Source organism: Miniopterus natalensis, chromosome 1 (genome assembly GCF_054644295.1).
Source record: "Miniopterus natalensis isolate mMinNat1 chromosome 1, mMinNat1.hap1, whole genome shotgun sequence".
Lineage (NCBI taxonomy): Eukaryota > Metazoa > Chordata > Mammalia > Chiroptera > Miniopteridae > Miniopterus > Miniopterus natalensis.
Window position 1 is genome coordinate 96,791,583 of NC_142081.1, and position 16,132 is coordinate 96,807,714.

A 16,132-nucleotide genomic window follows, 5' to 3' on the forward strand; every position below is an offset into this window, starting at 1 on the left:
CAGGTTTTGGGCTCCCCTGTAGGGGGTGTACGGGGGAGAGGGGCAGCCAATTAATGACTCTCATCATCGAGGTTTCTCTCTCCCTCTCCCTTCCTTTCTCTGAAATCAATAAAGATATATTTAAATAAATAAATAAATAAATAAATAAATAAATATACATCCTCTAATGTTTATTTATTAGACTGTGCCCTGGCTGGTGTGGCTCAGTTGGTTAGGCATTGTCCAATGCACCAGTGGGTTGCCAGTTCCATTTCTGGTCTGGGCGTGCAGGAGTCTGCCTATCAATGTTTTGTTCCTATATCAATATTTCTCTCTCTCCTTCTTCTCTCTCTAAAATCAATAGAATTCTTAAAAAAATAAAATTCACTTGGACTACGGTTGTGAAATTTTTCCTGCATGAAGTCAAGAACCCACACACTATGGGTCGGCTCTAGGGAGACCCGCTAAGAGACAGGTCCTCTTTCCCATAACATCCTGATCAGGGATCAAACCTGCAACCCTGGTGCATTGGGATGATGCTCTAGTCAACTGAGCTACCAGCCAGGGTGAAAAAATATTTTGATTCTCGGTTTGGAGGCTTACAGGAAGTGGGGGTGAAATGGAGTGGGCTTCGGTGTCCCTAAAACCTGCATTGTTTATAACCTATTGTATAAATTAAGTGAGGACTTAGTGTGTTAACACAGGAAACCTCCAAATCTATAGAGAATTTTTACAAGAGTTTATTTGAGCCAAAAGATCTCAAACACTCCCGAGAATGCGATTGGAAATGTGACTACCTACTCTTTCTTACCTATCCAGTTAGAAATTTGTGATCAGATCACTCTGTGAGGTTACTTTCCCTTAACAGACTTGTCAGTGTTATTACAGAACCCCTTTTTCATCCATAACTGTATACTCAGAAGTGATATTGCTGGATCATATGGTAATTTTATGTTTAATTTTTTGAGGAACCACCATACTGTTTTCTATAGTGGCTGAACTGTTTTATATTTCCACCAATAATGCATGAGCGTTCCAATTTCTGCACATCCTCACCAACATGTTATTTTTTTAAAATAATAGCCATCCTAATGGTGTGAAGTGGTATCTTATTGTGATTTTGGTTTGCATTTCCCTAATGATTAGTGATGTTGAACATCTTTTCATGTGCTATTGGCCATTTGTACATCTTAGGGTAAATATCTGTTCAAGTCCTGTGCCCATTTTGTTATACTATTTTTTGTTATTGAGTTGTAGTCCTTTATATATCCTGGATATTAGTCCTTTATTAGATATTTGATTTGCAAATATTTTCTTCTATTCTCTGTGTATTAACTCTTGATAATGTACTTTGGTGTAAAGGAGTCTTTAATTTCATGAAGCTCACTTTATTTTTAATTTTGTTGCTTGTGCTTTTGTTGCCATACCTGTCCACGTATGAAATATACAAACCTGCAGAGAATTTTTATGAGTTTATTTTTTAAATTTTTTAATCCTCACCCGAGGATATTTTTTCCATTGCTTTTAAGAAAGTGGAAGGGGAAGAGAGAGAGAAACATCGATGTGAGAGAGGCATCGATTGGTTGCCTCCTACACACCCCTGGACTGGGGCCTGGGATCAAGTCTGCAACCAAGGTATGTACCCTTGACCTGAATCAAACAGAGACCCTGCAGTCCACAGGCCGCTGCTCTAACCACTGAGCAAACCTGCTAGGGCAAGAGTTTATTCTAGCCAAACTGGTCACGTATGCAGGGAGAAAGATCTCAACTGCTACTGAAAATAACAATTTGCATCTTCTTTTATGCATTTGAAATTAAGGAGATGTAAGGAAGATTGGAGAACAAGGCTGGGATTGGATTATAGGATAGTTAATAAGATTATGTCTTCAGGGAACACCCCCCCTTTAAGGGATATGACTTCTGTCATTTCAAAGGGGTGTTAACCTAGATGCATAAGAACAATGGACAGGGTTGGTTTAAAACCTTTCACTAAAGAAGTTATATGCCTGGGGCGTAACTACCCACAATGACCTGCCCAGTTAGGAATTTATTATCAGATCACCCTGTGAGGTTACTTTCCATAGAACTCCCTTTTTTTGTGCATACCTTGGACTCAAAATGTGCCAACTTTGTATATTTCCTTTCTGTAGGATAGTAATATTTAATTTCTTGGTCAAATATTCAGCAAATTCAAATATTTGGCTCAAAAGTTGTGACAGGAAAGTTACTTAACGTCTCTGAGCTTCAGTTTCTACCTGTTTTTTGCAGATTAAATTATGAGGCAGTGTCTGATCAATATAAGCATTCAATAAATGGTATTCCTAATTTTTTAATGTTTTATTTTTTAGTAAGAAAGCGAGAGGGATAGAGAGAAATATCGATGAGCGAGGAACATGATTGATGGGCTGCCTCCTGCACACCCCCACTAGGGATGAGCTTGCAACCTGGGCAGGTGCAGTGTCCCGGAATCAAACCGTGACCGCTTGGTTCCTGGACCCACACGGAACTGCAGCTTGATTAGCTCTCCTATCTGGGGTGCTTCCCCTACCCCCTGAAGGCAGTCATTCTTCAGAGACGTCTACTGAGTGCTTTGTACTTGATGCTTACTACTTAAACCACTCACCAGCCGTCCCCGCTTTTGCCGAGTCCACCACCGAGTAGGAAAAAGAGCCTCCCAAACGGAGCAAAGATGATGTAATGAAGTCCAGTTCCGGCGTAGCGCCGTAAACCGAGAGTGGGTGTGAGCGGAGCCGGGAGCCATTCAGCGACCGAGCACGGAGAGGGGCGGGCTATGGGAGTGCCGTGAGCGCTCTGAGCGGGGCCGAAGCGCAACCCAAGGCAGGAGGGCCCAGAACGCCGAGGAACAGGTCGGGGCCCTTCACTTGGGGGCGAGGAGCCCAGGACCTTGTGCTCCGGGCGAAGGCACTGCCAGGCCCGATCACCTCAAGGAGTAGCCGGAGCTGACCGGAAAAACGCCAACAGCTGGGAGCGGAAGTAGCGTCGTGCGGAGACAGCGCTGCGGCTGGAGGGCCGGAAACCGCAAGCAGGGCGAGTGGGCCGGCCGGTGGGGGCCGCGGGGCGGGCCGGCTATCCTGGGGCAACTGATTGGCTGGCCCGTGGCGGCGGCAGCGCCGCGTGGAAGTGTTACCGCGGCCGGGTGAGTCTTGGGTCCGAGACTTCGCCTCGCTGGCTTCAGCTGCCCCTCAGTGCCGGTACCTTCTTCCCGTGACCGTCTCCGCCTCCCGGGTCCCCGGAGGCCTCCCCTGCAGGGGCGGGGCCAGCCAGGCTATCCCTGTTGGCGTGCTTCCGGTCCTCCTGTCCCGGTGGTCCGGCCCAGACCCTCAGGGACTTGTGGGGGAGGGAGGGATTTTGCAAGACTTAACCGCTCGTTGACTAGGGAAGGGCTGTGTGTGGTTGTGTCGGGGAGAACGGTCGCCTGGGGCGGATAGAAGCTCGGTAAGAGATGCCCAGAAGGCCTCGACCCCGTCGGGCCTGGGATGCATGGCTTGGGTCTCGGAGGATGAGGACGAGGATGGGGAGGCTGGAGACGCAAGGGGCACTGGAGCGCGGGGTAGGGTCCTGAATGAGTCGGAAATTTGGGAGTTAGTAGGAGGCAGACGCAGCTGGACCATGAGACCACCGGGCTAAGGTGAGAACCACTTAAGACTGCACCGTTGGAGAAATGGGTCCAAAGAGCAGAAGCCAGCCAAGAACAGTACAGCGAGCCTCCCCAGTATCCAAAGCTGCAATTAAGAATTTTTGTGCTTCTCAGAATAGCAGAAACCCACAAATTTTATCATGGAAGTGTTCAGACTTATACAAAAGTGCAGAAAATAGCACACTGTTATGGATTCCAAGTAATCTCACCTAGCCTCAACCACAAATGGCCACCACAAGTGTTAAGACAAGCCTCAAGTCAACAGTGGTAATATGTTAATCTTAAGTAAAAATGAGTTCCTTTCCTGTTTAATGGTATAGAGGCTACATTTTGCAAGATGAAAAGAGGTCTGGAAATTGTACAACAATGTGAATGTACTTAACACTACTGAGCTGTATACACTTATAAATGGTTAAAGTGGTAAATTTTACATCATGAGTTTTTAACCACAATTTTTTATAGTTCCTTTCAAATTAAAATTAATGCTGTAAATTAAGAAAAAAAAATCTGACTTCAAGTATGCAATGGAAAGTAGCTCATTGCCAAGTACAGGCCCATAAAGTTGTATTTTTAATTACAGAGGCTCTGGAATGAACCTATTGGTTTTGGTGCTCAGAGCAGTGGCATCTGGCCTGAGGTGAACTTTAAGCACTTTAAGCACTGTGGTGGCCACTAGAACTGAAGGGTTAGGCCAGTCCAGCTGTGTGAGTCAGATTTCTCTCGAATGTTTCTGTTTTCTTACCTTCTTAGGCACACCTTTAACTCTTGAATAAGCTCCTGTGCCACCTCATGCCTTTATTCACAGGCGAGTGAAGTATGAATTCACCTCTTTCTACTTTCTTTTTTTTTTTCTTTTTTTCTTTTTTTAATATTTTTTTATTGATTTCAGAGAGAGGAAAGGAGAGGGAGAGAGAGAGAGAGATAGAAACATCAATGATGAGAGAGTCATTGATTGGCTGCCTCCTGCACTCCCCTGACCGGGAATCGGACTGTGATCTGGATCCGAGGCCCACGCTCAACCACTGAGCCATAGTCGGCCGGGCTCATTCTTTTTTTTTCAGATCCTCACCCGAGGATATTTTTTCCATTGCTTTTCAGAGAGTGGAAGGGAGAGAGAGAAACATTGATGTGAGAGAGACATATCAATTGGTTGCCTCCCGCATGCGCCCTGAACTGGGCTGGGGCTGGAACCTGCAAATAATGTACATGCCCTTGGCTGGAATCAAACCCAGGACCCTTCACTCCTTGGGCCAACACTCCAACCACTGAGCCAAACAGGCTAGGGCAGTCCCTCACATTTCTAAAACACATGGTATTAGCTGGTAGATAGCCTTTCACATTCTAGCTTTTTTTTTTTTTTTGCTTTTGCTTTTTCTTAGCTATCATTTTTCAAGTGAGTCCTAAACAGGTAGTTCTGAAAACTTTCTTATGCCCACCCCAAACAAAACAAAGTATAAAATGAGAAAATAACTGCCAGGTTTGGGTTTTTGGCTTTTCTCTTCCTCTAGGGCCCCAGAACCAGTATTTCTCCTGGAGCTAAATTTTCTTAATGTGAGTTGGCATTTATTAGAGAATTAAACAACCAATTGGGTAAAATTTGCATCAGAAAGTTAATGACTATTTAGAACTATTGAGGGGAAAATTAGGTACTTGATCACATCATTGGTTATCTGTGATAGTAAGAAGAAATTAATGACAGGATCCCTGGTAATGGATGACAAAGAACAAAGGTTAGATTCAATCGCAAGGTAAAATTGCTTAGTGACTAATGTTTAAGTTTATATCTATACACTCAGAGCTATCAGAAGGATCATTATTGAAATATCTGCAGGAAATAATTGCTCACCTGTAACTCATTTACCATTTAACTAATTTTTCCCATGGAAACCATTATGATTTTGGATTAAGTAAGGTTTTTTAGGAATGTAGTCATCATATTATAACTGCCTGTATACAGGAGGTAATATGAAATGAATCAACCATTTTCTTATGTTTTCCTTTGTAGGGAAAATGGAAGAGCTGAGTCAAGCCCTGGCTACTAGCTTTTCTGTGTCTCAAGATCTGAATAGCACAGCTGCCCCACACCCCCGCCTGTCCCAGTACAAGTCCAAGTACAGTTCTTTGGAGCAGAGTGAGCGACGCCAGCAGTTACTGGAACGGCAGAAATTGTAAGGGATGCTTTTACTCCCTGTTTTTTTCTCTAGACTGGGCATCATGTACTGTTCAGGAACCTCTAGGCTTGCCTCTACAGAACCCCCTTCAAAGTAGACCCTTTGCAGGTTGATCATCTTGCTGAGGAGGTTGGGAGGAATAAATCCTGACAGAGGTAAACATCCTCTACATCCAGAGCTTAGGAAAAGATGGGGAAGTTTGAAAGTAAAAGTTCAGTTATTTGGTTAAATTTTTCTTTTTTTCCTGGCAGCAGTACTGAGGTTTGTAATTTATGGACTTGTGAAAGTCACGCCCAGATTTCCACTCCCCATATTCCCTGTGTAACTTCTCTTACACTCTGAATCCTGGCATTGGTGTGGTCTTCCTGTCTGCCTGCAGCCCAAATGTTTCTGTGGAGCCCTTGGGAGTTCCAGACAAATAATTCCACTGAGGACCTGAGGAAATGCCTTCCTTACACCTAATTCTCAATGCCAAGATGAGCACACAGGGAAAGAGAGCAGGATAGGAATGTTTGAGCCTGGGCTATTCTGAAGGCAGGGCCTGTCCTTTTATTCTCAGTGCAACATGGACCTCTTCTGGGTAATAAATTAAGGAATTGAAAATCAAGAGGAGCTATTAACTGCTACACAGTTTCTGTACCATCTACATTTTGCCCAGTGCTGCATCACTGTGTGTATTTAGCAGATATGGTTCCCAGTGGCCTCTGGGTTGCTTGCAGATTACCTTCTCAGATCATGTACATGTAATGAATATATTACCTATTGCAAAATAATTGGTGAAAAGTCTTCCTCCTAATTCTGTCCCCTCCCCATTCACTTCCTCTCTCATATTAATAGTTTCTTGTGTATCCTTCCAAAGATATTCTATGCAATATGAGCAAGTGTGTGATCACCTGAGGTTATGTGATCACCTGAGGTTATGTGTTTTATTGATTTTAGAGAGATGAAGAGAGAGAGAAATTTTGATGTGAGGAGAAACATCAACCGGTTGCCTCCCAAACCTGCCCTGACCAGAGATTGAACCCTTAACCTAGGTATGTGCCCTGACTGGGAGTCAAACCCATAACCTTTTGGTGTATGGTGATGCTCCAACCAACAGAGCCAGCTGGCCAGGGCGACCTTTTTTTTCTTCTTAAATATATCTTTATTGATTTCAGGGAGAGAGAAAGAAACATCAATGATGAGAGAGTCATTGATGGGCTGCCTCCTGCATGTCCCACTGGGGATCGAGTCTGCAACCTAGGTATGTGCCTTGACCAGGAATCGAACCACAAACCGTGATCTCCTGGATCATAGGTCAGTTGATGCTCAACCGCTGAGCCACATGGGCAGTTGACTTTTTTTTTCTTTCTTCAACAGAATACAGTAAGTACACTGTTCTGCACATTTAGTTAACTGGTTTTTTGTAGAGATTCTGTATCAGTTCATAAAGTGCCAGGTATTCCATTGAATGGACAGTTCATGATATAAGCAGTCCCCTACTGATTGGTATCTGAGTAGTTTCCTTCTCTTGTGCTTAAAACAGTGCTCTGGAAATAACCACAGAAATGCATCCTTTGGCACATGTACAGGTACACTAGTTCTTCCTTATTCTTTTTTTTTTTTTTTTTTTTTTTTTAATTTTCATACAAGGATATTTTTCCATTGCTTTTCAGAGAGCATGGTGGGGGGTGGCGGGGGGAGAGAGAGACAGAGAGAAATGTTGATGTGAGAGACACATCAATTGGTTGCCTCCCACAGATGCTTGACCGAGGATAGAGCCTACAACCAAGGTATGTGCCCTTGGCTGGAATCGAATCCGGGACCCTTCAGTCCATGGGCTGACACTCCAACCACTGAGCCAAACCAGCTAGGGTTTCTTCCTTATTCTTGAAGTAAAAGACCATTGTGCTTGCATATGCTCTCTCTCCTATGCACCTTCATGTGCATGAACACATGTGTTTGAGAAGAAACCACCTGAGTTGGTATCACTGCCTCAGGGTTTGATCTCTTGTTTGATTCTTGTATGTGCCCTGACCGAGAATCAAACCTGCAATCTTGTTGTGTCTAACCAACTTGGTGACATTCTAACCAACTGAGCAATTAGGCTGGGGCTGCTCTGTAAATCACTTTGGGACAATTAGGTTCCAAAGGTAATTTTTCTTCCTTCTCATTTCCCAAACTTTCTACGATATGTAGTTTTTTAAAAAGAGGAAGGTAAAGATAAAGGGAAACGAAGTAAAAGATACTAAATTGTAAACTAAGTGATTGGGGATTTTTGTTTCATTAATCCTCACCCAAGGATATTTTTCTTTTTTTAGAGAGAGTGGAAAGGCAGGAGAGAGACAGAGAGAGAAACATCCATGTAAGAGAGACACATTGATTTGTTGCCTCCCGCACAAGCCTGACCTGGGCTGGGGATCTAGCCTGCAACTGAGTTACATGCCCTTGACTTGTTTTTGAGTATTAGACTAGAGCTGGAGAAAGGCCTGGCTGCTCCTCAGAAAACTGTTTAAAGCGAAAAGCCCCAGAAGCTGTCCTTGTTTTATATTTTCACTGCATCTAAATGATTCTTCTCTTCAGTCCCTGGGGACCTTTGGACTAGATACCTGCCAGGCAGAGAAGTCTTAGCTCTCACCTGGGGTAGAGGTGGGAGTAAGGTCAGCCTTTCTAGCTGGTGAACCTTGAAAATTCCTTTAAATATTTTACTTTTCTCAGTCTTAGGAAACTCTGAGGAAGGCTATATTTGTTCAGAGTGGGTTTCCTATTTAGGATTTGTGAGGAGGTGGTCACTAGTTCAGCCTTATAGAGGAAATTCTGTCATCTCTTACTCCCATCAGAATCCCCAAGTGCTTCTGAATTTGGAGTCTTTGAATTGAATCCATCTGTCACATTGTAGGGTGTCTTCCTACAAGACATAAAGACCTGTCTCTATGCCTTTTCTTTCTCCAGCAAGCGGCTGGATTATGTGAATCATGCCAGAAGACTGGCTGAAGATGACTGGACAGGGATGGAGAGTGAGGAAGAAGAAGATAAGAAAGATGAAGAAATGGACATTGACACTGGCAAGAAGTTACCAAAGCGCTATGCTAATCAAGTGAGTATGCCAGAGATTAGGCCCAGCTAGTCCCATTCCCTTTAGTATACATTCAAACCCCACTGGAATATATGTTGCCATAAAGAGGAGGAGGAGGAGGCAGAAAAAAGGAATGAGAACTACAAAGAAAATGCTGATGTTCAGAAAGTTTACAGATGAAGAGATGGCTTACAGTGCCGTTTGCTAACCAGGGATCACTGCTGGATACTGAATAGTGGGTTTGGGAACCATTACCCCATGCTCACTACTGATGTACTAGTAGTCTCCATGTACTTGTCACTTCTTTAATAGTCATTGCATAGCTATTCTGGATCAGACCTCTTCAGCCCAGCACTACCCCACCACACCTCCCAGACTGGTAGTCTAGTCTTCCCCAAGCAGAGGACTAAGATGTCAGTCTTGAATCTTCACATTCAGTTGGTAGAAGATGGGAAGTATAGCTGCCCTTGAATATAAGGAGCCTGCGCAGCCATGCCATGCCACCCAGTTGGCCTATGTGGGGCTGAAGGCATGAAATCACAGGTCATTGTAACAAATTTAGCTAAGTGCCCTGTTGATTCCAGAGAGAAAACCAATGTGGCTTGTGGCACCATAGGGGAAGCAGGCATGGAGACTGTCCAGTGCTCTAGGCAGTCCAGGTATTCCAGAAGGCAAGGTATGGGTCCTAGTGGGGGTCCTACCTTTCTGTTGTATACTTCTTTCCATAACCTAAGTATCTTGTCACTTCAGAATCTTCTTCCACCTTTAGAATATGGTTCCGGGGTGCACACACTCCCATCTTTCTTCTCTGCCCCAAATACAGCACAGGTAACATCCCCTATGACAGTATAATTTAGTTCTGTTCAACAAGCAGCACTGAAGGGCCTGTGTTACAGTAGGCTATGCTGTGGGGAAGGTAGCCATGGGTCAGAAATAACCCCTGTACTCCTGGAATAACTAGAATATGTTTTTTGCTGTAAGAAAGTGAGATTAACTTCCAATATGTAGGTAGACGAGCTTCTGGGAAGGGAACTTCTCTCTGCACAGGGCACATTCTGTCTTGGTGTCATACCACTGGGTTCTTTTCACTTTCTTGATGGTATTGTTGGCAGCACAGAAGTTTTGAATTTTGTGTAGTCTAATTTACCTATTTTTTGTTTTGTCACTTGTCTTTTTAGTGTCATATTACTACTCTTTTAAGGGAATGTTGATTATGCCTTGGGTTTAAGATTCAGTAGCAGAGATAGTGATGATGCAGTTAACAGGATTACAGAATGCAGAAGGGGAAGAGTGCGTGTTTCAGGGTTGGGAAGTACTTGGGCAACAGAAGGCAGTGAATTCCATTTTGTATATACTGAGCTTAAGGTACAGAGAGGACAAACAAATATCAAATGGCCAGCTTGAAATATATGTCTGGAGGAAAGGAAGGAAATCTGGACATGAAAAAGAAGGCAGTTGGGAGGCATCCTCTTTGAATGACAAAGCTACAGAAGTAGATGAGATCCATCCCCAAGGGGGCAGTGTCTAAGAGAAAAGAAAAGGAGGACCTAAAACAGACTTCTAAAGATTATTTACATGTTTTGGGGGAGTATGTGAAGGAATATTTGAAGGGAAAAACAGTACCACTGTGTCACAGGGACAAGGGAACATGTATCAAGGAGGAGGATGTGATTGGCAGCATTGAACAGGGAGTGGAAGCGGGAGGATGAAATAAGGGAAGAGTCACTTGGTAACATAGAGGCCACTGATGGCCTTTAGCAGGACTGTGGGGTAGCATATTTGGACTGAGGGTGTCAGTAGGTGGGAAGGAAGCAACCATATGAAGTAGTTTGAAAAAAAGGAGAAAGTAGAGTAGCTTAACAAATGTAAAGTGATACAAGGTTTTCATTTTTGTTTTGTTTATGTAAATTAGGGGTTAAGTGTTTTGTGGGCTAAGGGGAAGGAGAGAGGAAAGATTCAGTGGCAAGGATTAATTGATAGACCTAAGTCTATATAGATGTGATGGACTATGAGTGATGAGAGGAAGAGTTGACCTTTTCAAATTCATTTTCCCACAACGCCCCCCTTTCTTGGGGTAGATTTCTTAACATCCTTTAGTATAGTATTTGTGTCACCAGTCTGGGAAAGAATGACCTAGTTTAAGAGCATCTCAATTTCAGGGTCCTTATTTCTCTCTAAGGTATAGCCCCTGGAACATAATAATTATGGTAATGGTAGGTGGGTAGACAAAGTAAGGAAAGGAAGAGGGTCCCATCACCCAGGTACGGGGGGTGAGGTAGTAAGAATGGGTGTGAATACAGGTAATGAAGGTGAGGAGAGAAATTGAGGTTCACGGTGAGTGGCCTCCATCCCATCAGTTGAGCAGGAGACAAGTTGACTGCTAAGAGTAAGTGGGGTGGAGGTCCCACTGTCAGTGTTTTCTCCCCTCATTCTTTAACTTGTGTTTTCATTATAGATATAATACAGTACGTGGATTCTTTGTCATTGTAAACAGTGGAGCAGGACACCCCTATTGATATTTAACACCGTATTTTGTGTTCCCAGTTGATGCTTTCTGAGTGGTTAATTGACGTCCCTTCAGATTTGGGGCAGGAATGGATTGTGGTCGTGTGCCCTGTTGGAAAAAGAGCACTTATTGTGGCCTCTAGGGTGAGTAGCTGCCTCCTCTTCTTACGACACCATGCCTTGTCTGTAGCAAGAGGGATTCTTTGCACTTCATATTCCTTTTGTGCCGCAGCAGCTATGCCTGGCATGGGGATTGAAACACTTTCCTGTAGGAAGATGTTTTGAGAGCCATCTTTGGGCTGATGATACCCCTGCAGAATGTGGAGGCAAGAGGGTGAGGAGAGCTGATGCCTAATGAGAATGGTACATTTCTTTCCAAACAGGGTTCTACCAGTGCCTACACCAAGAGTGGTTACTGTGTCAACAGGTTTTCCTCGCTTCTGCCAGGGGGCAATAGGCAAAACTCAACAACAGCAAAAGGTACCTACATAAAACTGTCTGTTTTTTAAGTTTATAATTATTAAGTTTTATAATCAGTAAAAGGTAGTATATATTTCTTGGTCAGTTGTTTTAAAGATCCACTTTGAAAGCATACCTTTAAAAGTGCACAGACAGCGTCCTGCCCACTGAATTCAGGCCATCTCCTTCATTGTCAGCCCTCTGCAGCTGCAGAGTAGACGCAGCCCAACGAGGCCTGCTGGGCAAAAAATCCTTGAATTAAAATCAACATGTTTTCCCATGAACTGCCATTACATGGTGACAGCTGCAGTTTGTTGGAGAAAGTTCCCTCAGAATGCCTAGTGTAATGTACAGTAAGATGCTGCTGGGACTTCCCTGCCAAATTCCCTTTTCTCCTTTATCATTATCCTAACCTTAGCTTCTCTCTCGCACCTGAGCCTAGCTAGGGATATTAAGATCTTGGAGGTTAAATAACTTGCCCATGGTAATTCAGTGACGAAGTGGCAGAGTTGGGCTGAACTCTGCTATTGTCTCTGCCTGCTCAGCCTCCCTTGGTGGCTCCTCATGTCCTCAGTACTGAGCCCACACTTCTCTATTGGTTTTTAGAATAGCCACCTGTCCTTGTATCTTTCCCCTACTTTCCATATCCACCTTTAGCTCTGTCCAGCTGGCTTGCCATCTTGCTTTCCTCATGTACCAAATTTATTCTACCTCTGAGCCTTTTCTCAAGCCATGTCAGTAATCTGGAATGCCCTCCCACCTCCCCTCTGCCCTGTTTTAATTCTCTTATCCCAGAAAACTCTTCATATCACATGTCTTCTAGGAAGCATTTTATGCTGCTCCAATCCCTTTTTTCCTGGGATTCCTATTCTTAGTTTGTACTATATAGTTCAGCTCTTGGTTCTTTTCCTTGTGATCACGTGGGGTTTGTTTTGTTTTGTTTGTTAATCCTCACTTGAGAATATTTTTTTCCATTGATTTTATTTTTAGAGAGAGAGGAAGGGGAGGGAGGGAGGAAAGGAGAGAGGGAGAGACAGACAGACAGACATCGATGTGAGAGAGACACATCAATTGGTTGCCCCCTGCATGTGCCCCACCTTCAAGAGCTGGGATCGAACCTGCAACCGAGGTACCTGCCCTTGGCCAGGAATGGAACCCAAGACCTGATGCTCTAACCACTGAGAAAACTGGCCAGGGCTCCTCTGTGATCATTTTATCTCCTTAACTATATTGTAACTTTACTGTACTTATTTATTTTTGTTAATCCTCACCCAAGGATATTTTCTCCAATGATTTTTTTCTTTTTTTAGAGAGAATGGAAGGGAGGGGTTGGGGGGGAGAGAGAGAGAAAAATTGATGTGAGAGAGACACATTGATTGTTTGCTGCCCACATGCATCCAGACCTGGGCTGGGGATTGAACCTGCAACCCTCTGGTGGGCAGGCTGATGCTCTAACCATAGAGCAGTGCTGGCCAGGGCAGATTGTAACATTTTTAAAGGCAGGGACTACTTACTGTTAATGTTTCCTGCAGAACACAGTGCCCATGATAGGAACTCAAAAAGTAGTTGTAGCCATGCTCAGCGGTTGAGCATCAACCTAGGATCCAGGAGATGGGGGTTTGATTCCTGGTCAGGGCACATGCCCGGGTTGCGGGCTCCATCTCCAGTCGGGAGTGCAGGAGGCAGCCGATCAATGATTGATGTTTCTATCTCTCTCTCCCTCTCCTTGCCTCTCTCTGAAATCAATAAAGATATATTAAAAAAAAAAAAAAAAAGTAGTTGTAAACTAAAATGGATCATTACTTGCTTTCAAACTTGAGCTTCTCTGAGGTAGGTAAATGTCCCAATTTATCTAAAAGTTCAGAATTTCCACTTGGCTTAAGGGTTGCCTTGACCTACCTCAGTTTACCCCTTTAGCTGCTTCATGAAGAATGCTTTCCTCACTGAATTCTCATACCTCAGTGCTGGTGCTTGCTGCAAGTACCAGGGATTTTGGGACTCAGTTCCCAAGCCCTAAGATGGGCTTCCTAGATTGTGTTGGATGGAACCCTGATTGGAGGGGCTCCCTGTACCAACTTTCTGCATTGTGTCCTAGACTACACCATTTTGGACTGCATTTACAGTGAGGCAAAGCAGACCTACTACATTCTGGATGTGATGTGCTGGCGGGGACACCCTTTTTATGACTGTCAGGTAAGGAACAATAATCCCCTTGTGTCTTCTGTTTTCTCTGTTCCTTGTATCTTTGAGTGTGTTTAAATTAGTGGGTTTTTTTGTGTGTGTGTTTTTAAAGTAGGAGGAACTAAGGGAAGTGTGGAATATTATTATTTTTTAAATATGGAATGCTTCACAAACTTGCATGTCATCCTTGCATAGGGGCCATGCTAATCTCTGTATCGTTCCAGTTTTAGCATATATGATGCTGAAGAGAGCACAGTATAGCAAACTCTTGAGGCGGGGGAAGAGAGAAACAGGACAGACGGGTAGGCTGAGACTTTGTAGAACCTGCAGCTGCCCCCTGCCCTCAGAGTGTGGGAGGATTAATGTCAGAGAAGATTGTGGGTGAAGGGGATGCCTTTGAGCAAGAAAGAGAAGGTGAAATGTAAGACATCGTTCAGTGGACTTTTGCCATCTGCACTCCTTCACAAACCACATCCTGACCCTGAAAATGGCAGGGCCTCCTTGCTATAACACAAAGCCTCAAATTTCTGAGGGGAATAACTAGAAGGAGATTTTCCAGGTGAGGAGAGGCCCCAGTATTCTCCCCTCAAGTTTCTGTTTCCCCCAGTATTTTTCTCAGCTTGGTACTTCTTTTTTTTTTTTTTTTAAGACTTTTTAAAATTTGATTATTAGAGAAGAAGGGAAAGGGAAAGAGAGAGAAGAAACATTGATGGGAGAGTGAAACACCAATTGGCTGCCTCCTGCACACTCCCTACCAGGGATCGAGCCTGCAACCCGGGCATGTGCCCTGACTAGGAATTGAACCAGGAATCAAACTAGCAACATTTTGGTGCACAGGACAACGCCCAGCCTACTGTGCCACACTAGTCAGGGCTCAGATTGGTGATTCTTATAAGTGATTATAGTAGTCATCATGGTGAGGTGAGATTAGCCCCTCAGGTTCTATTTTTGTTCCCAGTATGCCACCAGCATTGTTCCACTTTTATAGTTGTGATTTTTTATACTTCTTTTCAGAAGTTCATCATAATGGTGCTCAATGTTAGAAATGCAAATTCTCAAGGAGTTACCTTCAAGATGGTGAAGTAGGTAAACGCTGTGCTTGCCTCCTCCCATGACCACACCAAAATTGCAACTAAATTATAGAATAGTCAACCTGGAGAACCAACAGAAAATGAGCTGAATCGAAGTCCTATAACTAAGGATATAAAGAAGCAGCTACCTTGAGACTGTTAGGAGTGCAAAGATGCAAAGCAGGCTAGTCCTATACCCACATGTGGCAGTTGAGAATTGGGAGGGATATCTCAGCTATGGAGGCCACCTCTGATAAGTTGATAAGTGAGGGGTCCCAGCCTCATACTGTTAAGAGGGGCAGAGACTAAAAAAGGCTGGCTCCACAGCCGTGAATTGGGAGACATATCTCAGCTACCCCCCTTAAGAATGAGGGGTCGCAGCTCCACACTGGTCACACCAGCCCTAGGTACCAGTGCCAAGAAGGGGAGTCCATATAACATCTGGCTGTACAAATCAGTGAGGATTCTGTCCAGTCCATTGAATGAGATTGTAGGCTGCTGGAAACCCGGATGTCCTCTTTTATTCTCTTTTTAAAATTGATCTCAGAGAGGGAGGGAGAGAGAAACATCGATGTAAGAGAGAAATACTGAATGTAAGGAAGAAATATTGATCTGTTGCCTCCCACATTTAATCCCTGACTGGGGATTGAACCCACAACCTGGGTATGTACCCAGACTGAGAATCCAACCCACAACCTTCTGGTGTACAGGATGATGCTCCACCCAACTGAGCCAACTCAGTCAGGGTCCCAGGTGTCCTCTTAAAGGGACCATACACAGACCCTTGTTTTCAAGCACTCACCCTGGGCACTAGTGAAGTGACAGCGGCTCAGGGGGGTGCCAGAGACATACGGGGAGAAACTTTGTTGTGTGACTTCAGGGTGAGGGCTGAAGAGACAGCTGCATTGTACCTGTATTGAGTGCGTAGCCCACAGGGCCAAATCTGAATCAGCATTAACTTGGTAACCTCCACTCACTCTACCCTGATGACTCCCTGGACCCTGCCTGACCCAGTTCTCCTACTGCCAGAGGCTTTTCCAGTAACAGGCAGCTG

At 44.1% G+C, this 16,132-nt stretch overlaps 1 protein-coding gene and 1 non-coding gene across 4 annotated transcripts in view; one reads left to right on the forward strand and one right to left on the reverse strand.

Annotated features, from left to right (window-relative positions):
- Positions 1–3,042: 3,042 nt before the first annotated feature.
- SNUPN (snurportin 1) overlaps positions 3,043–16,132 on the forward strand; it is a 30,374-nt gene continuing 17,284 nt past the window's right edge. The window contains exons 1-6 of one of the 3 annotated variants that reach the window (XM_016210573.2): positions 3,043–3,136; positions 5,643–5,805; positions 8,740–8,884; positions 11,408–11,512; positions 11,752–11,848; positions 13,923–14,020. In XM_016210573.2, the coding sequence (XP_016066059.1) occupies positions 5,648–5,805; positions 8,740–8,884; positions 11,408–11,512; positions 11,752–11,848; positions 13,923–14,020 (603 nt within the window). In that variant the 5' untranslated portion in view covers positions 3,043–3,136; positions 5,643–5,647. Of the gene's footprint in view, positions 3,137–3,317; positions 3,436–5,225; positions 5,806–8,739; positions 8,885–11,407; positions 11,513–11,751; positions 11,849–13,922; positions 14,021–16,132 lie in introns of those variants that run through there. The other 2 variants (XM_016210574.2, XM_016210572.2) reach the window with 2 other exon arrangements.
- On the reverse strand, positions 14,159–14,262 carry LOC148094269 (U6 spliceosomal RNA). Its single transcript, XR_015716315.1, has one exon. It is a non-coding gene; the product is annotated as a U6 spliceosomal RNA (small nuclear RNA).